This window comes from Apteryx mantelli, chromosome 28 (assembly GCF_036417845.1).
Source record: "Apteryx mantelli isolate bAptMan1 chromosome 28, bAptMan1.hap1, whole genome shotgun sequence".
NCBI lineage: Eukaryota > Metazoa > Chordata > Aves > Apterygiformes > Apterygidae > Apteryx > Apteryx mantelli.
In genome coordinates, this window is record NC_090005.1 from 761,128 (window position 1) to 788,947 (window position 27,820).

The following is a 27,820-nucleotide window of genomic DNA, read 5'->3' on the forward strand; positions in this document are numbered from 1 at the left end:
AGTTTCTGCTAGTGCCAGAGCCTGGAAGGAGTGCCGTGCCTGCCCGCTCCAACACCGCGGCCCCCAGGAACGCCGCTTCCCGCGTCGCCTTGCCCCGTGCAGTCACTCGTGGGGACGCAGATGCTGTGCTGCCGCTTAGGTTCCCCGCCGCCGTGGCCCTTGTCCACCGCTCCCCGAAGCCTCATGGCGAGTCTGTCCTTCCCCCCGCAGGCATGAAGCGGCCGCTGAGCCCTGCGCGCAGCCCCGAGCCCGGGCCCCGGCTAGCCGAGCCGGCCAGCTGCCCGCCGGAGCAGCGCTCCAAGCGGGAGAGGAAGCACCAGTCGTTCACGCTCTGCGAGGTCTGCAACATCCAGCTCAACTCGGCTGCCCAGGCGCAGATCCACTACAACGGCAAGTCGCACCAGAAGCGCCTCAAGCAGCTCAACAAGGGCAAGGTGCCGGCGGCCCAAGGTAAGAACTCGCGGGCCGCGCGTGTGCCGGGTGAGGCTGCCGAGGGGCCGCCCCGCTTGGCGGTGGTCTCCGGGACGGCTGCTCCGTTGGGCTTGGTACGCGGGATTCGGCGGGTTTTTGGGGATGCTCTGTTGCATCCGTTGTGCCTGCAACTTGCGGGTGCGGCCAAAGTGCAGGGACTGCGACCCCCTGCTCGCTGCCGGTCCTCAAGCGGTTTTGTGCCATTGACTCAAAATGCTGCTTAAATTGTGATGCTGAGGATTAAGGGCGGACTTTTTTTTAAAAGTTCTGATGTGCTGTTTTCAAAGATGGTTTGTATCTGTAAGAACTTGTCTCAAAGGCTGGTGTCCTCTGAAAAAGTCACCGCAGTTTTTCTGCGGAGGGGCTGTGCGCCGGCCACCAGGTCAATCCGCTGCGCCGCACACCCGGAGCATTGCAGTACTGGGATGCAAAGGTGTCTTCTATAGGATGCCCCCATGCAGCTTTATCTAAAACCCTGGGGATATGATGCGCTTAGAGTTGCCTGGGTTTTACTTGACTTGTGCTGTGTTGAGCTCATCTTGGTTTGGGCTCCGGCGGTGCCCGGCGTCCCCAGCGGCACCGCTCGGGGGAGCCGAGTGCTGCAACGCGGAGCTTCCCGGCTCTCGTGAGTTGGGGAGAGCGGATCTCTTTGGATGGCGGAGCAGCTCCTGTTCATCACCCGATTACTATAAAGCACCTCGGTGGTTGTGGCTGGCAAGAGGCAGCCCGGCGTCCTCCCTCCGGGCGGGCTCGACACCCGCTCCATGGTGTTAGAGCCCCAAGAGCTGCGTGTTAACTCGCTGTCCGTCTGTGAGATGAGGAAAGGAAGAGGCTTTCTGGTGCTGGACGAAAGCCTCTGCTAAATAATAATGCTGATATCTAATGCTGAACCCGACTAATGATGCTTCCGATTTCCTGCTTGTTTTTCCAAAATGCCGTAATGGTAGTGGCCTCCAAGCACCTCTTATGTCTCAAGGGCAAATCTCTGAGCAGGCAAAGAGCCTGGCCGCTGCCGCGCGGGAACGCTGCTGCTGCGCCCCGGGCTTGGCGCCGGCCGGCAGCTTGTGCGGGGCCAAGGACGCCTTGCCCTCCGTGCCGTCTGCTGGCGTTTTCCTGAGCCGATCTCCATGCATTTAATCACTGCAGGTTTCCCTAGATAAAAAGCGGCAAAGCGTGCCCACAAGCGCTACCTGCAGTACCAACGGGGCGCCTTCGCCTGAGCCTCTCGGGCGTGAGGGTGCATGTGTTAAATGGCAAGCCGAAGGAATGTGTCCTCCTCGGGGCGGATCCCGGGGCCAGCGCGGTGCAAATACCCACGGGAGACCTGCAGGCCGGAGCCGTAAATCCGCGGCGTGGCAGCTGTCACCTGCCTGCCGTGTCCCGTGCTCCCGGCAGGGCTTTGTTGGAGTGAGGCCTGGGATACGCGATGGAGCTGCTCTGTTCGTCATCGGGTGCTGACAGATGGAAACATCTCCCGCTATTTTAATGGGAACCGGGCTCATAAATTCCAGCCTGCAGCTTCCAGCTTCTCCCCCTGGGGCCGGGCGGCTCCGCGGGAGGCTGCCATGGAGGCGCTTCCGCGCGAGCCGAGGAATCCCTGAGCGCGCGTCTGTCTGCGTCGGCCCCGGCGGAGTCCGCTTGTGGTCGTGGGAGCTGTTGGTCCCTCCTCGGGCAGCTCCCCTCGGCGCCTCGTCCGGCCTCGCTGATGGCCCCAGCGGCTGGGCGGGCTAATGCATGTCCTTCCTAAAGCATCGGGACTGCGGCTTTGGGGGGAGAAGGGGCGATTTTGTTTGTTTTCTTAAAACAGCTGATTAAACGGACTCGAGCTAGGTGGAGATGGTGTGTTCCTCTGAACTGGGATCTTCCCTCTCCCGCTGACACCTACAGCGACATCAAAGCCGGCTCTCGCAGGAGATCTAGCAGTGTCTGTTTTCCCTCTGGCTCCTGTGATCAGTTATTTCTGCAAACGCCGTAATCGCTCGCGTTGCGCGGAGCAAAGCTATGGAGGGGCTTAGCTGGCAAACAGATGCAATAATCAGTGTCATTACAATTTATTAACTCTATGCCAGAAAGAGCCCCGACTAAAAAACAAATTATTGTTCATTAGGCATTTTCTTGCGAGGCAAATCATAGATTTCTGTTGTCTAATGCTGAATTGCAGCGCAGGCGGCAATTACACGTTGGACGTCCACAGATGAAAGATGTTTTCGTGTTGCAGATGCCAGTTCACATCCAACTGGGTCAAGAGTGATTTAATTACTGCCTGTGATTTTTCAAGGGTGGCCGAGTTATTGGTGCCGTTAGCTCAGTTTGGAGCGGTTTGCGCCGCCCGGGCAGGAGCTGGATCCCGCTGCAGACCCCTGGCAGACCTGGGATTTGCTCTTGCTGTTCACTGCCCCTGAGCCCAGTCCCTGCTAATGTCCCAAAAAAGCCGCGGCTGCGAAGAGCAGCTCGGGCTCCAGCGCTGCTGGTGGAGGCACCCGGAGCCAGTCAGCTCCCATCTCCCTGGGCTGCGGCGGGGAAAACGCTCTCGTTTCCAGCGGGAATTGCCCTGTCTTGCAGGGGGGGTATTAAACAGGGGGGTGTACGGGTATTAAAAGCCGTAGAAGGGAACGGCCGTGCCCGGCCTTCGGACGCCGTGCGGCTCCTCTGCGCAGCTCCTGGGGTTTTGCCAGCCTGCAGCCGGCCGGCGAAACCTCCCTGCAGCCTCTCGCGCCGGTTTAATAGCGCTGGTTTGTAGTGGTGCTTTTGCCTGGGCTGGTCTAACCCTGCCGCTAGACAAGTCCTGAGCTCCATCTGGGAAAGCAGTCGCCTGGCTTGGAGAGCAGCTCGGAGGAGGGGAGGTTTGCGGGCTCCGACCTTGAGCGCTTGGGCCTGGCGCCTTATTGCCGTATGTGATCCCGTTCTCACGTGTCTCCTGCGCCCAAAATCCTAAAGGTCGGCTGCCGGGAGCGCTTCCTCGCTGCCTTCTCCTTGCTATCGGATCTCTTTAGCTGTTGATTACTAAGAAAAGGGGTGCCAATTTAATTTTTCTTAATTTTGTTTTATGCATGGAATCATTTAATTGCCCTTAATAAACAGGGCGATGCTCCGTGGCGCTTCGTCTGCAATAAAATCCAATGCATTGATTTAAACAACATGCAAAGATGCAGGATTATAGCCTAACTGGCAAATTGAAGCCTTGAAGATTTGCTTCATTTGCTGCTCAAACCATGTTCTCAGCAGCTGTAATACAAGCTGAGCAACCTTAACTGCCGAGCTGGAGGAGACGAGCGCGCCGCGTCCCAGTGCGCGCTTACCCGCGCGGGCACGGCTCTGCAGCGCTGGTCGGGAGCGTTTGGAGGTCGGGTGCAAACTGGTGCAGACCAAAATGTCTCGGCTCCTGCATGGGGAGGAGGCGGAAACCTGGAGCCCCAGCCCGGAGCTGCCTCCTTTCCCCATGCCGGCAGCCCCGGCGTGGCCGAGCGATGACGAATGCACATGGGCATCCCGGGGTGCTGTGGGGGGGGACCAGCCTTGCTAGCTCCCTCTAATTCCTGCAGGAATTTGGTGCCTTCCTGCTTTGGGGACTTTTCTGAGAAATTTGGCAGGGAAACCGAAGGGTGCAGCTGGCCTGTGAGATGCACTCGCAGTGCTCGCTTGCCCGGCACGCCTGAGCGGGCCACTGAGCCTAACGAGGGCTGACGGGATTAGTTATAGATATCACGGAAAAAAGAACAGTTGGGAACGCGAAGGAGCAGCGGACGAATGGGGAAGGGCAAAAGCGGGTCTCGCAGGAGGAGGCGGCGCGCTTGCCCTCGTCTCCGTCCTCTTGCTCGCTGCCCCGTCCGCCCGGGACGCTCCTCGTTCGGAGGTCGCAGAGACCTTGCGGCTTCGTTGCACTGCCTGGGCTTTGCACGGTGGCGGGACGGGCTGTGCTCCGGTTTTCCTGGGGTTTTTCTTGTTTTGCTTTGTTTTCTTCCTCCCCTCTATCCGGTCGAGTGCTGGGTGCTGGAGCCGTTCCCACCGGCACCGCAATTCCCGGCGGCTTTGGGGCCAGGTGCCGGGCTCCAAAATGTCCCAGCGGTGGCTCCGAGCGCCTTAGCGGGTCTTCAGCGCTGCCAGGCACTCGGATGTCATTTGAAGAAGCGCAGCTGTGAAATTATACCTTTTTCTGTTCTCCTGGTTATTTTGGGGCCTCATCCTTCCCCTCTGGTCAGCATCAGGACGGTCCCTAGAGGGTCCCGACGAGCGGCAGCCCTTCCCCTGAAAAGGGCGAGAGAAGGGATTTACCCCCATCATGGAGAATCTGAAGGAAAGGCTGCATCCCACTAAATAACCTTGCTATAACAAAAAAATGCATTGCCCTTTTTGGGGGGGGGGGGACGCTCGGAGCAGCTCCGTGCCCCCGCGGGGAGGTGCGGATGGAGAGCAGCTCTGCTCCGGCCAGGGCAGGAGAGCTGGCAGCTTCCCAGCTCCAAGACGCTCCTCTCTCCCGGGAAGAGCACGCAGGGTGGCTGCCGAAAGCTGTGCAAATCCCGGCCCTCCTTCTAGCACTGTTGGCCTGGTGCTAGTCCGTTAATCTGGAGCAAACTGTTCCCTTTACAAATCCCCTGGAAATCCCCCATTAACTTTCACCCCTTCACAAAAGCCGTGCTATTCAGCTCATTGTGGATTAATAACTGCAATGTAATTAATCTCTGATTTTATTGAGTCAGTAACTTCAAATAAAAAATAAATCGATCAGCTATTAACTTTTGCTGGAAGGATTTTCTCTGCACGGCGCTTCCTCGTGGAGCATTGCCTCTTGCATGCTGCACGTTGCTTTCAGATCAGGGATTTGGGGGATTTTTTTTAATTACACGTTCATTTTTAGAAACATCCTTAAAACTCACTGTTGTCCAAAAAGCAACGCAGAGAAGCTTTTGCATGTGCCAGCGCAGCCGGGCAAGGCGGCGGCAGGTCGCTCCGCATCCCCCGGGCGCTAAGGGCAGCTGCCCGTGGGGAGACCCCTTGCAGCGGGCAGCTCCCGGCTGGGGAGGGTTTCACCTTGAAAAGATGCTGAACCGCTCAGATGTGTGACTTGAGGATGAGTTAGGAATCAGAAGATAACAAAGTGAGATAAGATATCTTAAGTAGGGTAAATATATTTTTTCCTTTTTCCAAGCCTTTCTCCATGACTCATGGTTTAAACTTCTACTTGACTTAAGTATTTGGAGAAGCGCTTTGCGGGAAGGCCGGTCCGGGAGCGTGGGGCAGCGCGGCGTGGCCGGCCTGGGACTCACCTAGTAGCTCCGTGCGATGGGGCTGGATAACCCTGGGAGAACAGCAGAGCGAGCCGCGATTTCCGAACGCGTAACCAGGTCCTCCGAGGGAAAACAGGGCTTTTGGGAACCGCACTTGTGTCTTGAGGTAGGAGTGGCGCCGTGGCGGGAGGCGATGGGAAAGCGCGTGAAGGTCGAGGCGGGTGGTCGCTGTGCGGGAAGAACTAACGACGTGGTGCGGAAGAGCTGCAATGAGCCCCAGGACCGAGCTTGGGAGGCACCCGGGGACCCGGCTCGCGGCTGGAGCCTCCCAGAGGACTCTGCTCCGTCTCGCCAGGTCTTCGGCAGCATGAGCAATACGGAAAGCGGGAGCGGAGTCCAGTGCAGCTGTTTGCACGAGGCCCGTGGAGATGTATTGGCAAGAGCTGAGGCAGGCAGAGAAGCAGAGGTCTCCCCACGCTTTATAAACAGGATGTGGTATACAGCAGTGATTTATTTTTTCTTTTTTTTTTACAAAAACCTGGTAGAAAATGCTTTGTGTTATTTATAAGCACCATATCTGGTGACCCGCTTGTCCTTAATCTTGGATTTTGCTGTAATTTTCTTCCATTCCGTTTGCTGCCGAGTTGCAACAACAGCGTTTTATGGCCACTTAGCTTGGAGATACATCACATGTGACCTTAATTAGCAGTGGATTAAGAGCAGTGGGGGACCGGCGGTCGGGGAGCATTTCAGCTTCTCGTGTAGCATCGGCTCAGCAGACTTGGAAGAGGAAAGCCTGGGGTTTAAGTGGAAAAAACGGGAACGGCTGCAGGTAGCAGGGAATGTGCTTTGGCTCGTTAGCAACCTGCCGAACGCGGCCCCGGGCAGCAGGGGCAGGTCCTGGGCTCGGGGCAGAGGCCGCCCGTCCCCGTGCCGAGCCCTGCGGAGCAGCAGCTCTTCCCGCGGGCTCCCCTCCGTGCCCTCTGCTCCCGCTGCCTCACCTGCTCCTTTACACGCGTGTGCACGTGCCCGCGTGTCTCCAGCAGCAAAGGGGGAAACAAGGGTTTAAAAATAAGGTGGGGAGGGGGGAGAGAGGTAGGACCGAGCCGAAGGAGTGCGAGCGGAGGTTTGTGGGTAGCGCGGGGCTGTCACTGCGATTTAGGGTCGGCTGGTTAAACTGTTTTATGTTCCCAGACAGTCAGTCGTAAGCAATATAAAATTTTCTATGAAGAGATGATCTTCCCCAGCCAGGCTTTATGTCACTTTTCTCAGGGCGATCTCTCCTTTTTATAGCACGATGCTGTCGCAGCATGTTTATGCGGAGGGCGAGAGCCGGATCCCGGTGCTTCTCCCTCTGCCATCTCCGGAGGGGAGCGCAGAGGGCAGCACCGGCCGGGGGGGCTCGGAAGAGGCCACTGCCGTGAAACCCCCCGGCTGCGGCTGTGCTTCGCTGGTCGATGCTCCGGGCAGTCAGGCGCTGCTGCCTCCGGCCCGCAGCCGGAGATGGGTTCGCCGGCGCTCCCAGGGAAAGCGGGAGCTGGGAGCTGCCCACCCTCGGTGGTGATCGCTGCTCTGGCGGGGGCCGACGGCCGCTCTGCTCCCACGTCTCCGTCAAGCACGCGAGTGCCGAGGCGCCCATCTGCACCGGCTTTCCGCCTTCGGGCGTTGGAGGCAAGGGCAGGTCGTGAAAGCAGCGCTGCTGCTTAACTGCGGTCGCTGCATTATCGCCTTTGGTTGCGTTTCCTTCCCTGTTTTGGTCCCCGGGTTGTCCCTGCTTTCCGAAAACCTGCGCACGCTGCAATTTCAGTTCACCCCGATGCTGTCCACAGCCACAGATTTACGAACAGCAGTTTTGCCTGTTGTCAGCGTGTCGCTTCTCCAGCACTCCGAGCTGGGGTCCTGGAGCGCTCGCCTCTGTCCCGGCTGCGTGCCAATGCCGGTCGGAGGCGCTTCCCGGGCTCCGGCAGCGGGAGGGTCCCTGGGAAAGACGGAGCCAAGCAGGATATATATAACATGTATATAAAGGTGAAGGATGAGAATGTTGAGAATACAAATATGAGCAACTTTAAACTGCTTTTTGGAAGCAAATCTTTAGTAAAACAGGAGGAAAATGATGTTTTCCCACCTTACCCTGCATCAGAAAAGGCCCTTAATTGAGAAGCTTCTGCCACTGCTTAAAGCTGAGACTTCTCGGGGGAATTAGCATTCGTGAAAGGGCAATATTGTCCCCCACTCCCGAAAGAGCTGCGATTAAAGTAGCTCACAAAAGGAAAAACTTAGGCGTTTGCTAAGAACCGAAATAACAGCCAGCAAGATGAGGCCAGACCTCTCCTTCATGGGGAAAATCGAGGTTAAAGCCCTGCTCCCTGGGTGCCCACTCTGCCCGGGGCGGTTCCCCCCCAGGTGACTCCCGCATCGCGCTGACGCAGGCGATCCCCCCTCGCGGATGAGTTTCATCCTTAGCTCTGCCCTTCTGCTCGGGCCCCGGTTTGCCCGGGGATTGCCAGGAGGATTACGGAGGGCCGATATAACTGTCCTGAGTGCAGCCGGCCGGGCCGGGGGCACCGACGCTGCGTTTAGAGGATTACTGCTTTCTGGGGTGCTCGGGGTGCCAGTATTTACTGGTATTTGCTCTGATGCAATATTTAATCATACCAGCGATGCACCAGCAATCGCGCAGTGGCGAAGCCGTAAAAGCGGCACCTCGGGGGCGGGGGATTTCTTTGCCTTTGGGAGTTTCGTTGTGAAATCTCAGTTCTCGCCTGGCGTCGCCCCGCAGGTCTCGGGGCAGGGCAGGGCTGCGGCGTTGGCTGGGGCCCGGGGGACGCGCGCTGCAAACGCTGCCGTCTTTGTGTGGGAACCCCCCGGGGGGAAATGCAGCCCTTAAAATATGTTATCTTAATCCCGAGCAAACTCGGGGGCATGAAAGGTCAGCGCCCGGCTTCCTGGCCTGCCGGGGATCAAACACTGGCGTTTTGTTGCACGCCTGAGCCGTTCCGCTTATGACGGCGGCTCAAATTACAGAGCAGAAAGAAAAACGATACACCTCCCTCAGGTGTATCGGTCCTGATCCTATCTGGCATCTTTCACCCCCAAATTATACCCTAAATCCTCCGTGAACAAAGTCAGCCAGAAAGGGCCTGGCAAGCCTTGCTGAGCCGGGGACGGGGAGCTTCCTGCCCTGCCTTTGTTCCTCTCCCTCCCCTCCCTTATTTGTGTGGGTTTTGCCAAATTCTGCTGGGGTTTGCTGGGCTGCTGCCTGTCCCCCTTTGGGAAGCCAAGGCTGGGGCAGCCCGTCCCAGTTGCCTCATAGCCAGCAGGAATCTTGGTGCTATCTTCAGTAGGTTTCAGAGTAAACACTCCAGAGAGGCTCCCACTGCATGGCATCTGTCTTTGCAAAGTGCCTGAGTAAAATCAGACTTTAAGGAGAGCCAGTGCCTGAACGGGGCCCAACGAGCCCATAGCTGGAGCTGCTGGTGCCCGGGAAACGGCAGCGGGGCGCGAAGCTGGGATGCGCGCTGGGGCTGGCAAGCGCCACGTGGCCGCCGGCTGTGCTGGGCGCTGTGCGTTTGCTCAGTGCCAGGGTTTTGCAGCCACGTCCTGCCTCCTGGGCTGCATCTCCCCGGAGCCGGCGGCACCCGGGGGAGCGGAGCGATGGGGCAGCGTGGTGTTTCCCCTGGGAATGCCAGGACTCCCAAGTGGTTTTCTCATGCCTCCCCTCCTCCTCCCCTCCTTTCTCTTTGAACCGTCGCTTGCCTCCGCTCGAGCTGCGTCTTGAACAGACATGCTGAAGCAAGCCAGCAGCTCCTGCGGTTCATAGGTGTGCAAGGGCGCTTTTTGTTGTTCCCCCCCCTTTTGCAACTGCGGATGGCGGGTTCACCTCCGCCGGAATGTGAGTGAGGAGCCTGCGGGGAAGGGGGGGCCGCGGCAGGCCGGGGCTCGCACCCGTCCCGCTGGCTCGCCACTGCCCCAGCCGGGTTTCCGCGGTGCAAGCAGCGGCACGTGCCCACGACGAAGGGGCACAGCCGGGGAGGGCGAGCTGTGTCCCGGCCAGACGGGGCCACGGGCAGGTCTCGGCGCTCGCCGCAGTGAGGGGCTGGGGCTTCAGGCAGCCCTCGGTGCTGTCCTGCCGCTTCGCGCCCTTTACGCCTCTGCCGCTTGCAGCAATGCCACACAGCTGATGACATTAAGCAAATTAATGCTAAGTTTAAATAGCCTGCTGGGAGGCTGCTAATGGGTGGCTGGGGCCAGCTGCCGATTCCAGATTAGCAAGTGTCCCGGCTAAACTTACTGCTGCGAGGGAGCTGGCACACGGCTGCAGCCCCGTACGGTGCTCTGCCAGGGCTCCTGCTGCTGCAGCCCTGGCTCCTTCGCTCTTTTTAACATCTCTGCACCCCGTTTGCTTGAGGCAGAAATGGCTGGGGAAGCCTGAGCGCGGGGCGAACCAACACGGTCGGCGTGAGCCCGTGCACCATTGCATCGGTTCCTCGGCAGGTAGCTGCCACACGCTTGTGTGGGGCTCGGAGAGGGGATTTGCCACACAAAGGGGCCGACGTTGCCCAGGCATCGGCCGAGTGCCCCGGGGGCCACCAGGAAGCGGGAGCCGCCCCGGCTGGGTGGCACAGCACCATGTTTCTCGTAACCTTGGGCGTTTTGCACGACAGTGGTACTCTAGGATTTGTGCTGCAAGTGCCCTGCTCCGAACGCAGCCCTGTATCCAACGGGGGCCCTCAGAAAGGAACCCGACTCTGGTGTCTGCATCTTTGTTTTTGTTTTGCTCTTAACTGAAAGAGGCAGGTTTCTACCTGATTCTTTGAATTGTCTGACTTGGGGAAACAATTTAAATTCCTGCCTGTTCTTTCCTACCTTTCCTCTGTAGGCTATGTGGTGGTTTGACAAGACTGCTTTCCTCCTTTTGCAAGCAGATTTTTAATCATTTCTCTTTTTAAAGACCCTGTGCAATCAAGTGGTGGCATCACCTTCCCGGGAAGCTACTGAGGCCAAAAACTAGACACAGAAACATGCTAATGTTTTCAGGAATGTTCAATTATCTCTGTCTTTGCTGATTAAAATGACGGGGAGGAAAGCAAACCCTGCACTTCAGGGCTTATGCAAAACTCTAATTACAGGGGACTGCAGCAAGGTCCCGGCCCGGGGCAGGTTGCCCCCAGGCTGCCTCTGCTTTCTGCAGGCAGGTGCAGCCGGGGGCTCGGTGCTCTCCCGGCTGTTCCTCATTCCCAGGGGAAGGGGCCGCGGTGCTTCCCGCGGGGAGGGCCGACGTTTGCAGCCTGTGCTGCCGCTTCGCTCGTCTCCTCGCGTCCCTGGGTCTTTCCGGGGGGGAACCTGGGGGCAGCAGAGCCCCCGGTGCTGCCCGTTCCCGCACAGAGCGGTCGGGGTGCCGGCCGCGCTGCTCGGCCCCGTCTCCCCTGGGTAATGGATAAAAGGATGAGTCGCGCTGCGCCGCTCGCTTTCGGGGCGGGGGCGCGGTATTTTGGGGGGGGGGGGCGCGAGCGCTCCTTCCCCTCGGCTCAAAGTTTCCTTGCCTTGGCAGCTCCGAGTTTACTTTGCGGCGGGCTCGGGAAGGAGCGCGCTCGCCGGTGCGTCGCTCCCGGGAGGAGGAGGAGAAGGAGGAGGAAGAAGGGGGGGGGAGAGGGGGCCGCGATCCCCCTCCCAGCCCATTGCCATGCTAACGCCTCGGCCCGCGGGACCGCGGCGGGGGAGGCTCCGGCTGGCGCTTCCCCCCCCCCCCCCGCCGCTGATTGGGCCGCGCACGGCGCGGGAGCGCGGCGCTCGCCGCCTCGGGGCGCGGAGCAGCCGAGCGCTGAGCTTTTAATCGAGGTGTAAGTGCATCGGCCCCGGCGCGGGGCCGCGGCTGCTGCGCCGGCTCCGGAGCGGGCGCCCGCGGACGGGGGGAAGCGGCGGCGCGGAGACGAGGCGGCCGCGTCCAAAATGCTCCTCGGTAAGAGAAAGGCGGCTCGGGCTCCCGGGGCCGCTCGCGGGTGCGAAGGAGCCGCCGGCAGGAAAGGCGTTTGCGGGGCCGGTTTTCCCGGCGCTGCGGGGCGAGGGCTGGCGGCGGGGCGCCGGCGGACGCGGCCGGGGGCAACCGCGTCAGCAGCCGGCTGCAAAGGTCGTTTGCGGAGTTCCTCGAGCCGAGAAATTTGAAATAAATCAAGGTGCAAGTTGCTCTTAAAAAAAAAAAAAAAAAAATCGGATTGCCTCTTAATTTGTGGGCAGCTCTGCTAAGGCTATGGAGAGAGGGGTCTCTTCCTCCGCTTTGCAATTTTGGCCAAAGACTTGACTCTCGATAGTGGGGAAAGAATTGATGCGGGTTATTTACTGCCAGGACAGAGCTGCGAAAGGCACGGTGTTGAAGGAGTCCGGGCTGGGGAATGGCTGGCTGCTAACGTGCAGCAGCACACAAACGTCGATGCACCTGTAGGGTCTCCCCTGCACCCCGTCCTGCCCCACCGCTGCCTTGCCACGCTGAATTGCCAGCGTTAGTTTTTCGTCTTTTCAAGCAAAGCAGATCCTTATTGCTTTTTCTATTTCCATCCTGCTGGAAAGCCCGTTTAAAGAGCTGCTCTTTTGCTTTGAATCGTATCCCCACAAAACAGTCCCTCCCCTGCCCAACCGCGCACGCAGCCTGTTTCCTCGGCTCCCAGCCTTCTAATCCTAATTACTTATGGGATTCAAGCTGAGTTTGATTCACTGCATCTTATTGATTTTTCCCAGGGCTGCAAAGAGAGAAGGAAACAGGTTGCACGCTGACACGGCTTTATTTTGTCCTTGCTTTTCGTTTGGGGGTCGGCTTTGACTTCTGTGCCTCCTCCGGCTCTGTTTTGCCTGCTGCACCCACCACGTAAACGCTTCATGCCTTTCATGTGAAATGAGGTTAGGTGGGGAGAGGCGAGGCGGCAGGCAGCGCCTTTGAGGAAATCGCAGTTGCAAAGCTTGCAGGGCTCCGTGTCGATGTTGATTTTGTTGTTCCTCGTCTGTCTGAGGCTCATTGAGTTGAGCTGCAGCAGCAAATGAAGTGTAACGCTTGCTCTCAGACCCGTTTCGGGCACAGATTTGGGGCTGGTAATTTCGGTGCTTTTATTATCATCAGTGTTAACTTTCCCCCTCGCTGTTACAGGAATGGCACAGCTTTGCAGGAGACATTCGAGAACAGCTTTTCATGTGATTTCCGTGCCTTTCCCTAATGCCGGCAAACAAACAATGAGCGCTGGGCATGGCCGTACGGGGCTGCTGCTGTTTCCACGCATGCATGCACGCGTACACATACATACGTGCAAGTATGTATATGCTCACAGACGCCTATGTGCACACGTTTACGTGCTATAACGTCTGCTTGCTAATGCCTGGTTTTGCGAGAGCAGCGAGTCCAGGGAAATCACGGCTGTTATTAACCTGGCATCTGCCGAGGTTTGTTTGAGGTGCTTTTATTTTCTTAACTCCAGCCTTGCTTGTCAGCTGTCCTTCATATACCGCTTTAATTTTTCTAGTAGTTTGAAACATAATCTTTTCTCCGTGAGCTGTCTTTCCCTCTGTTCCTGGAACATGTAACCATACTCGGGATATTTATCTACAATACTTGTCAGGCAAAGCAGGCTTGGAAAAAAAAAAAAAAAAAAAAAGCAAAGCTTGCTTTTAGCCTTGCGGTTTCAAATATGTAAGAAATGTTGTAAAGCCACTAAAGCTTTAATTTTAAACTTCAAAATGCAGCATAGACATAAATAGATGCGTTTCCGTGTGTGTATGTGTATGCACAGAGATATAAATGCAAACCCTACCCATTGTCATAGCAGAATACTTTATTTTACGTTACTCTTTCTCGGTCTCTTTTCTTTCTCCTTTGCCTCTGTGGAAGTTTTCAGGCTTCCATCTCAAATGGTGAAGCAATGAGAATAAATTCTTTCCCAATAATCTCTCAAAATGAAATCTTGCCGTTGCATACTGTGTTACATGCATGCAGAGGAGTTTAATGGCATTCTTGGTGCCAACCCCGTTGGGGAGCCGCGAGTCTCCGAGGAAAGCCTGGGACTGTCGCCGGGCTTAGGAGAACGTTTGCCACTGCAAAGCGTATCTGTGTTTTGGTTGCTCTCTGGCAAGTGTACAATGTCGTCTTTTTTTCCTCTTATGTTTTAAACACCTCTTCAGGGAAAAAAAGTGAAAGCACTACAATGTCCTGAATTGCAAAATGTTCAGAATAAAGAAATGCTATTTTCATGAGATGTTGTAGCTCCACAGTACCTGTCCTTAATACGGTTATCAGTCTGGATGCAAACGGTCCTGATTAGCCCAGTGTGACTGCTAACATCCGAATTTATAAACACAAAACTCAAAATTCCCTCCCAGTGCACAAGTGGTTGGTTGAGTTTTAAAGAAGGATTTTGTATTCCTTGTCTTTGTTAGCGCTTGTCAAATCGTTGCAGTTTTACTGACTTACAACGGCGGTGCAGTGACGGCTGCTGAGCATTTGTCCTGCCCGATCTTCTCGGGGCTTGGGCTTGCTGGGGACCGCTGCCGGTGGAAACCTTCGCGGTTTCGCTTCTGGGGCTGCGAAGCGGTAGGGGCCGAGGGCACTGCGCAGCCCCTGCGCCTCCGGGCCGCAAGTCGCGGGATGGTCTCGTGCTCGAGCCGTGGCGCTGCTTTGGGGTTATCGTGGTTAATCGGGTACTTGGTGATGCTTCTTGTTGTCTCCGGAAGAGCGACACCTCGTTACACAAATCGTCCTCCTATCCATCTGCAAAAAGGCCTGCAGACACAATGGTTTCTCAAGTGCTTCTAGATGTCACAAAAAGACAATAACTGCCGTTCCCTCTGTTTTCGCCTTGCATGGCTTTGGTTTGGATTTCCAGACGATTAGCTGCCTTAAAAACCTGGGCGTGTTGGTCAGCTGTCATTGTCAGGCTCTAATGGGGTAGTGAGTCAAGCTGGATGTATTCCTGGCACAAGCAGTGCATCCTGTCTGTCCTAACTGCTGGATTTGGCTTTGGGGCCTCTTCATCAGATGGATGGTGGGACTTGGCTATTTCTGAGGTCGTTCGGGGTGAATTTTCCTGTAAATGCAGCTGTTGCTTTTATTCCAAGGGGGCTTACTCTTAGAAATGTCCTGGGGAAAACATCTGTTCACTGATTTCAACCACCAAGAGCATCCTGGGGAAGCTGTTGAGCTGGCATCCCTCCCACAGCCTCCCCCCCTGGATATTTTTAGACCAAGCAGCCACCTAATCCTGACCTCCAGCATGACGTGGGCTAGACGGTTTTACTGTTTCCTTCGTCAAGTCAAGAATATAATTTCCAACAGTTTTTTTTAAACCATTTTTGATTATCCCTCACCTTACTTGAGTGACAGATTTGCTTGAAATATTTGTTAGCAATGTGGACTTTTTTGAAGTTTCTGCACACGCGATGCTCCTAGTAGCCTGCTGATGGCTGCTTGGCCAGTACCTGCTCCTTGGTGGCCCATTCGAGCACCCGCCGATACTGTTGAGCCTGTGATCACCACAGGGGACTGGGTATGGACCAGATTGCTGCTTTCTCCTTAGTCTGAGCGAGTGGGATGCCAGGACACGCAGGCTGGCTGTTCTCGCTGGTCCCCTGAGTGACTACATTAGCACGGTCTGGGTAGGAGTGGTGGAAACTACAATGAAATACTAGCGGTAGAAAATAAAAAAACTAAAAAATAATGACAGATGTGTGTCTGCTTCCGAACATTGAGTATGACCAGCCTAGCTTGAGGGCAGGCGTAGCAGAGAGCTGCGCGCTGCTGCAGCCGTCAGCATGAGCGTGACAGCCCCGCGCCGGGGCTCTGGCAGCAGTGTCGCTGGCAGAGAGCAGGCGCCGGAGGGGGAACGGCAAAGGGCTTTGACCTTTTCAAGATTTAGAGGGGGAAAAAAAAAGATGTAAATGGCTTGGGGTTTGGAAGTCGTCTCTGCTCCCTGGCAGCCCCAGGCTGCATCCCCCTGTTGTGCCCCCTCCCGGGCTCTTTGCAGCTGGGGCTCTTCCCCGCGCACTGTTGGCATCCCTGCGTCCACCCGAGACCCCGCGCGTTTATTTCTTGTTGGCCCCAGGCTGCATGGGGGACGATGCGTGGGGCTCACATGCCTTCGAGGGCTGCCGCGCCGGAACAGTTGGTTAATGGCTCCTGCCAGCGGAGGAAGCGCGGCAACAAGGAAAACGCGTCTTGGCTTGGAGGCAGTCGGAAAGCCTGGCGGAGCAGGGAGCCCCTAATCCGCTGCAGATTGGTTGGTTCCCTGGAACGGTGCGAAAGCAGCAATTTGAGTGTCTTTGCTGCCTTTTAATTTGTCAGGTGCTCTCTGGCCGTACTGAATTGGACTCGGCTGTAATTTTTATGGCTTAAACGATGCCCAGAATAAAGGCTGAGCCCGACAGGCTGTGGGGAGGCTCTCCGGGGGGGGGGGGGGGCGCACTGCAAAATGCCCATTTTCAGATAATTTGCTGGCACACGGGGAGGGTTAAAATTAAACCCGAAGGGGAGGCATGCTCAGCGGTCAATGCTTGCAGACGCGGGGAGGGACCAAGACCTGGCGAAGACCAGGGTCCAGCAGGGCTCCTCAGCCTTCTCCATCAGGTTTGCGGCTCCCTGCAGCACCAGGTGGTGACTGAAGGACCAGGCGTCCTCTGCCCTGGGGCGATTCCCATCCCTGCGCTCGGGGCTGCGGTCCTGGTGTCGCCATCGGGGAGGAAAAATCACGGCCCCCTTCCCCCAGCGCAGGTGAACGATGCTGTTCACTGCTGGGCCGGGGAGCTCGCGAGGACGGCGTTCGGGTGCATCTCCGTGCTGCGGTCCCTGAGACCCTGCCACCTCATGACACTGATGCGGCCAAGGAGCAAATCCTGCCGGAGGAAAATAAGGAAAAATCAGCCCCAGGCCCTGGGGTTGTGCTCCCTCCGGAGCTGTGAGTGGAGCTCGGCCCCGGCTCCCGGCCGGCTGGGTTTGGTCCTCTATGGCCCCACGTGCGGACGGAAACTGCGGCTCGTGGCTGCAGCAGGCACCGTTGTGCCACGGGATGATGCACGTGCTCGTGCAGCTGGGTCACCTGCCTGCGGGGCTGCCGAGGCGCGTTGTGGAGGGCAAAGCACAGCAAAGATTAAATCGGATCAAGGCTTTTGTTGCTGCTGAGGAGCAAATATGAATATTTCCCTTTAAGTTCTGTGGCCTTCGCCTGCCTCGGCTCACCTCTGCTGTTCGAACGAGCAAAGCGCCCGCGCGGTGATGCTGCTGCCTCAGCACCTTTGCGCATCCCACTGGCGGCTTTGGCAACCCCTGTGCTGCCTGGGAGGCCGGGAAGCAGAGCGGTACCCCGGGCAGGACTGCGGTGCCCAGGAAGCAGCCGGGACAGTGGCTGCTTGCAGGGCTGCTGCAAGGCCGAGCCGCTTGCCGGGGCTCGGGGCCGGTGCCGCCTCGCAAAGCCTTTGGGCTTTCGGGACTGCGCGTAGCCGGATCCGAGCTCTTTCTCTGCCTCGGGAAGCACAGGGAGCTTTATTCGGCCCATCAGCCCGGGGGGTACCCGTGTCCTCCTTGCCGAGGTCTCCAGTCCCGATCTCCCGGTTTGCTCCCGCCAGGCTGCTGTGGTTTGGCAGCAAGGCAGGCGAGGCGGCTCTGCGGCCACGCGCCCGGGCGAGGGGGTTAGCCGGGCTCAGAGCCGCTCGTGATCCGTTGTGGAGCGGCTCTGGAGAGAGGAGGAGCCCCCTCACAAAGCAGCTAACGGTGCCCCGCACCAGCGGCTGGCAGGCGACCTGGCACCGGTGGCCACCTTTCATCCGCCACCGATGCTTATCCGCCCTCCCCAGCATCCTCCCCAGGCCACTGCTCTGCCTTCCTCCTCCTCCGTGTCTTTCCTTGAGCTGTTTTGCCTCCCTGCTGCAGTTTTGGGGCTTTTTTTCCTTTTTCTTTGTACGGCTTTCTGGCTCGTGAGAGTTGCGGGAAACTCCGCTCGTATTTGATGCTACTGAAAGCAGTGGAGGACGTACAGCGCTCAATGCACCCCGTCCCCGCAGCTTTGCACAGGGCAGGCGCCAGCCTTGCCCAGCCGGACCCGGCGTCCTTGGCTCGGGCCAGGGGGACGCAGCGCGCGAGGGAGGCGAGTGCCCTCTGAGCTGGCTGCTGCCCGCGGGCGCAGGAAACTGCGTCAGTGCCGGAGCGCCAGCTCCCCGGCCCCGCTGACCTTTGAAGCTGCTCCGAGAGCTGGGAAGCAGAGGCTAAACAAGCCTCGTGTCAGAAAACTGATTAAAAACGCTAAGTCCTCTTCCTCGCTTGCATTAGCACAAGAATAAATAGTGCATATTTTCGCCCTTGAAATCCCCAGTCTCTGGTTTCATCTAGCTCCTGTTTGCCTTAGCGTCAGCTCAGGGAGCCAGGCAGGAATGTCCCGAGCCCGAGAAGGAGCCTCTTGCCCCAGGATATGTCATCAAGAAGCCTAAAGAGAGGAATTTACTCCGGGGCCCCCTCCCCGTGCGCGGAGCCAGCCAGAGCCAGGTACAATGCAGGTCCTAATCCGGGCACGTTCCCCCCGTCCGGGCCTGGCGCCGCGCTGCGAGCGGGTGGCGTCGGGACGGGGGCGACGCGGGGGGTCCCGCGGGGTGTTAGCCTCCTCGGGGTCTGCTTTTGAGCAGTGCACGGGTGGCGTCTAAAACCTCCTTTTTGGAAGAAGTTGAGGGGCTCTGAATTGCACCCCCAGTTTAATGCTAAAAGGAGTTTGCGTGCGTGCGGCGTCCTCCCGCCCGGAGCAGGCGCCCCTGCCCCAGGGGTGCAGGCGGGTGCCAGGAGCAGGGTGCAGCTGAGCTGGTGGTCGTGGCGTGGGGGCGGCACCGGGCTGGGCTGGGCTTAAATTGGGTTCGGCTCTGGGTCTCGCAAAAAGCTGGCGAGCTGCTTTGGGCTTGCTCGAGGGGTGCGGAGCACCCTGATCCCAGCTCCCGCGCTCTGCTCGGCGCGAGGGCAGGACCCGTCCCGACCGGTGCAACCGCCTCTGCGCCGCTTCCTGCTGCGCGTGCTCAGCCCCCGGCCGGGGCCACGGAGGGGCAGCCGGGGTGCCTTTCCCCTCCCTGCGATTTGGGGGGAAAAGCGTTGCAGTGGGTGGGTGGGGGGGGAGCGTGCAGTAGTCTTGCAGGGCGCAGCTCGCTGTCCGCACCGGCCCCCGCGGCCAGACCACCGCCACGCGGCCTTTGCCGTCCCCGGCCGCCGCTAGTGGCCACTGCCGCCGCTGGCTGCCGGGAGCATCCGCGGAGCCAGACAGTCCGCGCAGCAAGATGGCTGCTCCCGTGCTCCCGTGAGCGCGCGGGGCGCCCGCCGCAGGCTTTGTTCCCGCGCCGGCCTCGCCGCTCCGGGCGCCCGGCTGCGGGGGGGCTGCGGCCGCAGCGGCGCGCCGGCCCCATGCGCCGAGCGAGCGGCTCGCCCGGGGCTGGGGGGGTTCTCAGCGCTGCTTTTTGAAGGAGAATTTTTTTTTTTTTTTTTGGCTTTGTTTCCTTTGGCTGCCTTTTTTTTTTTTTTTTTTGTAATTTGATCTTTTCCTATTTAAAAAAAAAAAAAAATCTGGGAAGTTTGCAAGCCCCTCAGCCCCGAGCTGATGGCAGCGCTGAAGTGGTACGTATATGCAGCGAGAGGGAGGTGCGCGGGGTCGAGCACGCCGAGCCGGGGGGGCTGCATGTCGCGCCGCTCCGAGCGCTCGCAGAGCCTTTCCCGGGGATGGAGCCGGGCAGGCGTTTAAGTGACATGTGCTCCGGGCTAGGGCTCGTTCATCTGAGGCTCGGGTGCCAGGGAGAAGAAGCTCCTCGTCTTAAAAAATAAACCCTGCCCAAACTTCCTTACAGCCAGCGCTGGTGCCCGGGCTGAGCGAGCTCCCAGAGGGGAGCGGTGCGCCAAGGAGACCGGGAACGACACGTTCTTGCCCGCTTCCGAGCTCTTTGCCCCCGAATACTACCTGCTCCCGGCGGAAACGCAGCCGCGCTGATGCTCCCCATAGCTGGGAGCAAGGGGAGAGACGTGCACCGTGGCAGGGCTGGTGTCCCCGCGGGATGGACGGGACAGGATGGGACGGGACAGGACGGGATGAGCCGTCTCCAACTGCTGCCCCAGCTCTGCTGCGGTGCCGGGGCGGTCGAGCGCTCCCTTCCCGCACCACGGCCAAGCCCGCTGGCTCCCTGCAGCCAGGAGACTAACGGCTCTTTTTTTCTTTCCAAGGCAGCGGTTTTTGATGGAGCAAGTCCCCCGAGGCCGTCGTAGGTGGGAAGGGCTGCGGAGTTGGTGGCTCGCAGGGCACGGGGAGGGCAGGGAGCTGGTCGCCCCCCCCGGATGGTGCCGGGTCATTCCCGGGCGCCTGGCGAGGCTCAGGAGCTGGGGACGCCGGCGGTGTCCCACTGCCCTGGCCTGGCTTCCCTCCGGCTGCCCTGAGCGCTCGGAGCCATCAGCAGAGGAAGACCTTGGGAGAGGTGCTGGAATGCCAGTGCCGTGCCAGGCGCGCTCCCCCGGGAACATCCAGCAGGCGCTGGGACCTCAGAGGAAACACTCGGCAAGACGTGTCTTGGCTGGGACTCCTGCATGGCAAAGCCATTGCGGTTTCCCACTTAACGCGCTGCAGAGAGGCGCTGCTCCGTCCTGTGCCGGGGCAAGGCTCCGGGATCCGGCCTGCGGAGGAGGCTGCAGCCGTGCCTGGGATCCCCAGGTCTGGGCGCTGCACCCTGGGCGTTCGTGGCTGCATCGGGGCGAGGAGGTGCTGCCTCAAGGAGGCTTTGCTCTTGCAAGCAACCCACGTGGTTGCATTAGAGAGAGTAAAAGCAGCACGGGAAGGGAATCCACGCCTGCTGCAAGCCTTGAAAGCTTTGCGTTCCCTGTGGTCCGGAAGAAAACTCCCACCTGGGCTGGAGTTTCTCTTCGCTTCCTTGCAAGCATTTAACGTTGGCTGGTTGGAGCCAAGCTTTGGACTAGCGCCAACCTCATCCGGCCTCTCTGGTGCTCCTGGGACAGCACCTGATCCAGGGCACCTTGACATGCACCCAAAGACGCCTGGTGCCTCTGGGATTTGGGCTGGACCCTTGGAGCGTTAATCCGAGCCCCGCGCGTGGCCGGCCCGGAGCGGTCGTTGCCGTTCCTGGTGTGAGCGGGGAGGCGCGGGACCAAGCGTGCTGCTGAGCACCCTTTGGTCTGAAAGGGCTGCATGGTGCACCAGGCTGGCGTGGAGGTGAGGACCAGCGTGGGGCAGAGCCCCTCGGTGCCGCACGGCCACGGAGCCCCTGTTTGCCATCGTCACCGTCCAGGCGCTTCGCGGTGCTCGACCGCCGAGCAGCCCTGCCTCAGTTTACCCAGCAGGTCCTGGCTCAAAAAGAGCTGAGCATCTTCAGAGCGTTGTTATTCTGTTTTCACTCCCAGGAGGTCTTAAGCCTGTTCAGTCTCTCCGCTCCCCGGTGAAGCCATCGGCTTGGCCGTGGCCTGGGGGACACGGGGACACGTCCCCTGGCTCCCCATCCGGGGTGCTCCTGGGTCTTCCCGCCCCGGACAAGCGAGCTGTCGGGCACTGTCCGGGCTGCGCTCGGCATGCCCGCGATGCCCCCAGCCGCTCCGTGCTGTGCTGCGTGGCTCCGAGCTCGCTGCGAGCCCGCGGCGCCCAGGAGCAGATCCCTGCAGCTCTGGGAGTCAATGGGCTGCTCCGACTCCTCCATCATGAGGTTTTCTGTTTCTTCATGATGATTGCGGTAACGGCTTTAGTTCTTGGGGGGGGGGGGGTTGTTCTTCTTGAAAATCCCAAATCCCCTGCGAGTTTCTCAGGGAGTTATACTCTGAGAATTTCCTGTCTTGCATTGGTGACTTGCTGCTGAATATCCATTTTTTTTTCCTTTTCCTCCTTTTCTCAGTTCTCCCTCTCCTTCCCCCCTCTGTTCTGCTGGGTTCCTCCCACCGCCTTTATCAAGATGCAGTTTGACTTTCGATCCAGTTCATGGAAGAATGCAAGGATCGGGCTGAGCGGGGCTTAAGTGTATGCATGGAGTTAAGTGGGTGCTTAAATACTCTAGCTACCTGGTTTAAATACGTGCTTTGTAGTCTCAGAGCTTCAGCAGATGTTCTGGGAAGTCCTGGCTTTCCCTCTTCCTTCGTGGAGGGTCTCTGGAAGCGGCTCTTGGGCACTTCCATGCTGGACTTGCTGCAGTTCTGGAAAAGGCAGCTGGCCGAAGCGGGTGCTCAGTGTCCGTGCCCTGTGGCTGTTGTGGTCATGGGCGGATGCCGCCTTCCAGATGGAGATGAACCTGGGATCTGCTGGCAGAGCTCAGTGTGCAAGTTCTCCCTTGACTTCTTCAGCTGTGACAGTTGAATTTCAGGTTGTAGGTCTCGGGTTGTAGGCACTGTCTGTGCCTTTGTGAAGCCAGCCTAGGTACAGCGATTTCCCGAGATAAGGACAAGCAAGGAAATAATGACAAGATGCACATGCATGTGCACGCGAACCCCAGGCATGTGTTCTTGAGCTGTTCCTTGGCCTTTAAGCCGTCCACTCTCAGCTCAAGACCTCTGGGCACTAGCCATGCACAGCAATGACTGCCACTCCCTGGGGCGTTCGTTAGTGGAAAGAGACCCAAATGCAATGTGAGAACCTGCCTTTGGCCTCCTTTCAAGGCGCTCCAAGCTCAGACGTGTCCCACTAGCTAGAACAAGATTTCTAGACAGACGTGTGGGAGTCTGGGGCCCGCTGCACCCCAGCGAGTCTGGGAATGATGAGTGAGTCTCTGCAATGCAATGCATTGGCTGTCCCTGGCTGTTTGGAGAATCAAGTGTTTTCTCCTCGTGAGGCTAAACACTCTGATTTTTAGACGTTTTGTCAAAAAAACAGTTTTGGACCTTCCATATCTTCCGAACATCAGCTGCAGCATGAAAGTTTGGTCTGATTGGAAGTGAATGTAGACAACCCTGTAATTTAAGAGAAGGGCCACGTGTCCATGTTAGTCCCAGCACTGGTATCTGGAGCTGCTGATGACAGCAAAAGAGGAGCTCAGTGGGAGGTCCTCCCCCAACGCTGGGGCTGTTGCATGGTCCTGCCTCATCTGAGCGCTCCTGTCACCATCATGTCATCGTTAGCAGACGAGAATAAAAAAATCAGCAAAGACTAGGGTTTACAAGGGCCCTAATCCCTCTCCCCTTGTGTCTCTTTCATCTCCAGTCGATCCAGGAAAGTGGTAATAGACCTTCCTTACTAAATTAAATGTAGAGGCTGCTCCTCCAAGGAAAGTTTCGGTTCAGCTGTAGTGTTTGATTTCCCAGCCACAGCAATATGGTGCCTCCAGGGAAAAAGCCAGCTGGGGAAACTTCCAATTCCAATAAAAAGTGTAAGCGCTATTTCAATGAGCACTGGAAGGAAGAATTTACCTGGCTGGAGTTTGACTATGAGAGGAAACTCATGTTTTGCATAGAGTGTCGCCAGGCGCTGGTGAAGAACAAGCATGGTAAAGCGGAGAACGCCTTTACCGTGGGCACGGACAACTTCCAGCGCCATGCCCTGCTGCGGCACGTCACCTCCGGCGCTCACCGCCAGGCGCTGGCGGTGAACCGGGAGCAGCTGGCCTTCGAGGCGCGCGTCCACAGCCACCCAGAGCTGCACTCGGTCATCAAGGTGGAGGTGAACCCCGCCAAGATCGCCATCCTCACCACCGTGTACTGGATGGCCAAGGAGGAGATCCCGGACGAGAAGTGCTCCTCTCTGCTGGAGTTCCAGAAGTTCAACCTGTGCCAGGCGCTGCTGACCTCCGAGCACAGCGAATATTACCACCCCAGCAGCGTCAGAGAGATGCAGGTGCGTATGCCGGGAGGGGGGCTCTGTCCTGCTTGGGGTCTGCCTGCAGGTTTGGGGGCCTGACCTTGCTGCTGTCCATGACCTTGCTGCTGTCCGTGGCCTCGCCGCCCCGCGAACCCACTCGGCAAAGCGGGGTCTGTGCACGCGCAGGAGCCTGGGTTGGAGGGACTCGGTGCTTTGCAGCACCGCGTCGCTTTGTCTTGCATCCAGCATCACCAGCGTGCGCTTGGGGGTTTTAGCAGCTGCCTGTGCAAATAGGAGCCTTAAGCACACGCTCCCCTCCCCTGGAGGCAAGCGCCCACCCTGCCTGCTCAGGGGAGCTCCAAAACCACGTGCATCAGGTGTAGCTGGTGGTTAGACCTCAATCCTGGTCTTCGGACGGGCAAATACATCCAGTGAGGCTACAGTGTGTTTTTGGTGTGCTTGGGATCGCTGACCAGGTCCAGGAGACCCGGCTGCTCTGATCCCGCCAGCGGAGCTGGGTGATTCACCCGCTTTCCGCCATTTTCAGCAGAGGCTGAAGGCAACTTTCTCCAACGAGATGCCACGTTTATTTTTTAATACGGTGTCGTTCCCTGATTTGACAAACCCGGAGCACCGAGGGCTCGGAGGCGGCGACAGGGTCCATCATGGGCAGCCTCGTGCTCATGGCTGGGAGCCCTGGGCTCGGCGCCGCTCTGGGGGCTTGGGGAAAGCAAGTGTAGACGGTCAGCCTTTCCCGGGAGCGCTCCCTCCTCCCGCTGTCCGAGCGCGACAGGCTTCGCTGCAGGTTAATGATGAATATTTGAAGGATAAAAGCTCAAGAGCTCAATTAGCCCATGAGCGATGTGGGTTTTTCCTCTTTTGCCCTAAACGGAGCGATCGGAAAGATCAAGTAGCCAGAGAGTTTAGAAAGGATTTTCTTAATTTCACAAATGCTTCATGCCTGTTAAAATCAAATTAATTTTTTAGTGAATCTTGGCTGTTTGCCAGTCATTTTAGATATATAAAGAGCCGTATTTTACTGCAGATAGACTAAATCCATTAATTAGATTTCTCAGCCTGGAGTGCTACTTGCGGCAGTTGCGCACGCGAAGGAAGTCTTCTGCTCAAACCAGTGGCATTTTAATGAAACGGGTAAAATGGAATAAAGCAGAAGGATGCCGTGATGTCATCTTGCTGCTCCTACCTACGCTTTGTTTTTGAAGTGTGAAAGTAATTGATGAAATTATAACTAAGGAAGCAAGTTTGGGGTGTCCTAATTAGCTCCCAGCACAGACAGGGTCTCGGGAGCCCCTGTGCCAAGGGGGAGGAGAGGTTCAGTTCTGCTCAGGAAATACCTGCTGGCAGCTGAGGGTGTTTTAAGTCCTACTTGAGCCCGTGGGGTTTAGCTGTGCTTTGCGCTGGGTGTGGATTTTGGTGCTTTCCTGAGCCTGAACCTTAATTTGATGGTTTGAATGTAAGCGAGGAAAAAGAGGAGGGAATATATTAGAGTACTTTCCAGGAGGGAGCTGACTTGTACGTATAACTTTCGCAGCATTATAGGGCCAAAATTACTTTTGAGATCTGTGGCCACAACCATAATATAAGATACTGTTGCCGTACTATTCGGCGTTTGTGGTAGTTTTCAGTATTACGACTATGCACTTTGATGGAATAGATGGAAAAATGAGACCCAACAAGTTCTGAACTAATGTGGTAGGACGTAGAAGTATTTAATGCTTTTAAATAAGGTCGGCACAGATATCCTTCTTAGCCCTTTTCCCGTGAAAATGGGTACGCTGTAGTCCGGTGCCAAACAGCAGTGACCATGGGCTGGCTCCGTATTTTAAGCTACGATTTGGGGAAGAATTTTGACTCAGGGAAGGGTGCTAGAACACTTTTAATTTTAGGCGTATGTTCGAAGATAAAGTTCAAAAGTGCCTATGTCCCGTTGACTTTCACCAGCTCCTAAGAAACATCAGGGGGCAGAAAGTAGAAATTGCCAACATCTAAAATCCGGTTTTGAGGGCAATTTATGTGCGCTTGAATCTGAGCTCCTTTGGCTGCTGGGGGATCTTTGCTCCGAAGTCAGCAAGTGGCTTCTCTCCCTGTGGGATTCACGGCTCTGAAACGCGCCAGGCGTCCGAGCGGCGTCGACGGGAGCCGAGTACGTGCTTAAGGGCTTCCCTCAGGCCCGGGGTCTCGCGCTGCCTGCGGGGAGCTCCGAACGCGGGCGCCGCGTGCCTCCCGCGCGGCTTTGAAGTTCATCGGTGTTTCTCTTTCCCTCCCCTCGCCCGCCTTCTCGGCCCGGCGCAGGCGGCGATCGCCAGAGTCCTGCACAACGAGGACAGGCGCAGGATAAAGGCCTCGCCGTTCGTCGGGCTGGCGGTGGACGAGACGGTGGACGCCACGGAGCGCCGCAGCCTGGCCGTCTTCACCACCACCGTCTCCCCCGGCAGCGGGCAGGCCTCGGCCGCCTTCCTGGGGCGCTTCGAGCTGCCCGCCGGCGAGGCCTCCGCGGCGGCGGGCAAGGTGGCCGAGGTGATGCGCTCCTTCGGCATCGCCACCGCCAAGACGGCCTGGCTGAGCGCCGACAGCGCCTCGCTGGCGGCCGAGCGGCGGAGCGGGCTGGGGACCGCGCTGACCTCCCTCTGCCCGCTCCTCGCGGAGATGCACTGCCTGTGCCACGGGAGCGCCCTGCCGCCCGCCGAGAGCGTCGTCACCGTCGAGTACCTCCAGAAGTACGAGACCACCGTGGACGCTGTGTACAGGCTCTGCTCCCGCTTCAGAGGGGGAAGCGACAGCCTGCAGGAGCTGCGGAGCGTCCTCGACCTCTGCGAGATAGACCTCGAGAGCCCCAAGGCCATCCACTGGACTTCTATCTTCCCAGCCGTGGAAGCCATCGACGCCTCGTGGCCCACGCTGGTGCTGCTGCTGGAGAGCGAGGCGGAGCGGTCGCCCGTGGCGCTCGGCCTCTGCGAGGAGCTCAAGAAGTTCCAGTTCGTGGCGTTCACCAAGATCCTCCTGGACGTCCTCCCCGTCTTCCAGAAACTCGGCCGCTTCTTCCAGATCGAGGACTTCGACCTCTCCATCCTCAAGCCCATCGTCTCCGCCACGGCCACCACCCTGCAGGCGCAGAAGAGCGCCAGCGGGCAGAACCTCCAGCAGTTCCTCAACGAGATGAACGAGCGCCCGCGGGACGACCGGGAGGGCGAGAGCCGCCTCTGCTACAAGGGCGTGGAGCTGGCCAACTGCTCCGAGGGGCACCTGAAGCACTTCGAGCGCCTGAAGGAGAGCTACCTGGAGAGCGTGCGGGGCAACCTGCTGGACAGGTTCCCCAGCGGCGTCCTGGAGGCCGTCAGCTCCTTCTCGGCTATCTTCAACCCCAAGTGCTACCCCCAGTCGCTGGAGGACATCGGCAGCTACGGGGTCAGCGAGCTGAACTTCCTCTTGCAGGCCTACTCGCGGGTGGTGGTGAGCGAGAGGGCCCTCGGCGACTTCCCCCTCTTCAAGCGCATCGTGTTCAGCCTCAGCCAGCTGTCCTTCAAGGACCTCTGCGTCAAGCTGGTTTACAGCAACTCCGAGATGCACGAGCTCTTCCCGGACTTCGCCGTGCTCGCGGCCATCGCCCTGGCCCTGCCGCTGGGCTCCGTCCTGGCCGAGAAGATCAGCCGGGGCCGGGAGCTCGTGAAGCGCGGGCGGTCGCGCTGCGCCAGGGACGAGGGCTTGTCCGACCTCATGAAAATCGCCATCGACGGGCCGGCCATCAACGAGTTCGACTTCGCGCTGGCCATCGAGTACTACGAGCGGATGCGGGAGCCCGGCTTCCTCGTGGCGCAGGTGAAGTGAGCGGCGGCGCGCCGCGGCCGGCCCCGACGGTGGCGCGGGCGCCGGGTGGCCCAGGGCGACCCGCTCGGCGCCGGGGGGGAGAAGCGGGCTCCTGTCGCCGAGCCGCGTTGGTCCCGCTCGCTGCCCTCCTTCCGCCCCCCCCCCCGGACGCACGTTTGCCTTGGCCGGAGTCGAAGGCCTTTGGGGGAGGTTTCCCGACGGTTTCGACCACCTTCTTCAATTCCAAATTATGACGAGTTTTTCCTAGGGGGGGATGAAAGCAAATCTTCTCGCGAACTCGGATGTAACATTGCCTTTGCACGACGACACCCAGCAGCTTTTACTTAACGCTCTGCGAAAATATCTGATTTTTATTATCTCGGAGCCTCCAGAAGGAATGCAGAAAAGGCAGCGTATCTTCCCAGCTCTGTGGCAAATCCAAAAACGCCTGGCAGTGTCTCGTTGATATTCCTTGCACACAGCACAAAATATTTTTAGCATTGGATCCAAGTCATGATCATTTCGAAAGCAAGTCAT

The 27,820-nt window shown here is 58.2% G+C and overlaps 2 protein-coding genes across 2 annotated transcripts in view; both read left to right on the plus strand.

The window, feature by feature from the left end:
- The first annotated feature begins 212 nt into the window (after positions 1–212).
- The window catches only part of ZNF385C (zinc finger protein 385C), a 42,553-nt gene continuing 14,945 nt past the window's right edge, over positions 213–27,820 (plus strand). Inside the window, exons 1-3 of the mRNA XM_067311771.1 lie at positions 213–434; positions 17,517–17,555; positions 18,339–18,345. Of these exons, the coding sequence (XP_067167872.1) occupies positions 213–434; positions 17,517–17,555; positions 18,339–18,345 (268 nt within the window). The remainder of the gene's footprint in view (positions 435–17,516; positions 17,556–18,338; positions 18,346–27,820) is intronic.
- On the plus strand, positions 19,205–27,377 carry C28H17orf113 (chromosome 28 C17orf113 homolog). Its single transcript, XM_067312065.1, has 3 exons — positions 19,205–19,305; positions 22,865–23,494; positions 25,772–27,377. The coding sequence occupies exons 2-3, from the start codon at positions 22,976–22,978 to the stop codon at positions 27,302–27,304; spliced, it is 2,052 nt and encodes a 683-aa protein (XP_067168166.1). The 5' UTR covers positions 19,205–19,305; positions 22,865–22,975; the 3' UTR covers positions 27,305–27,377.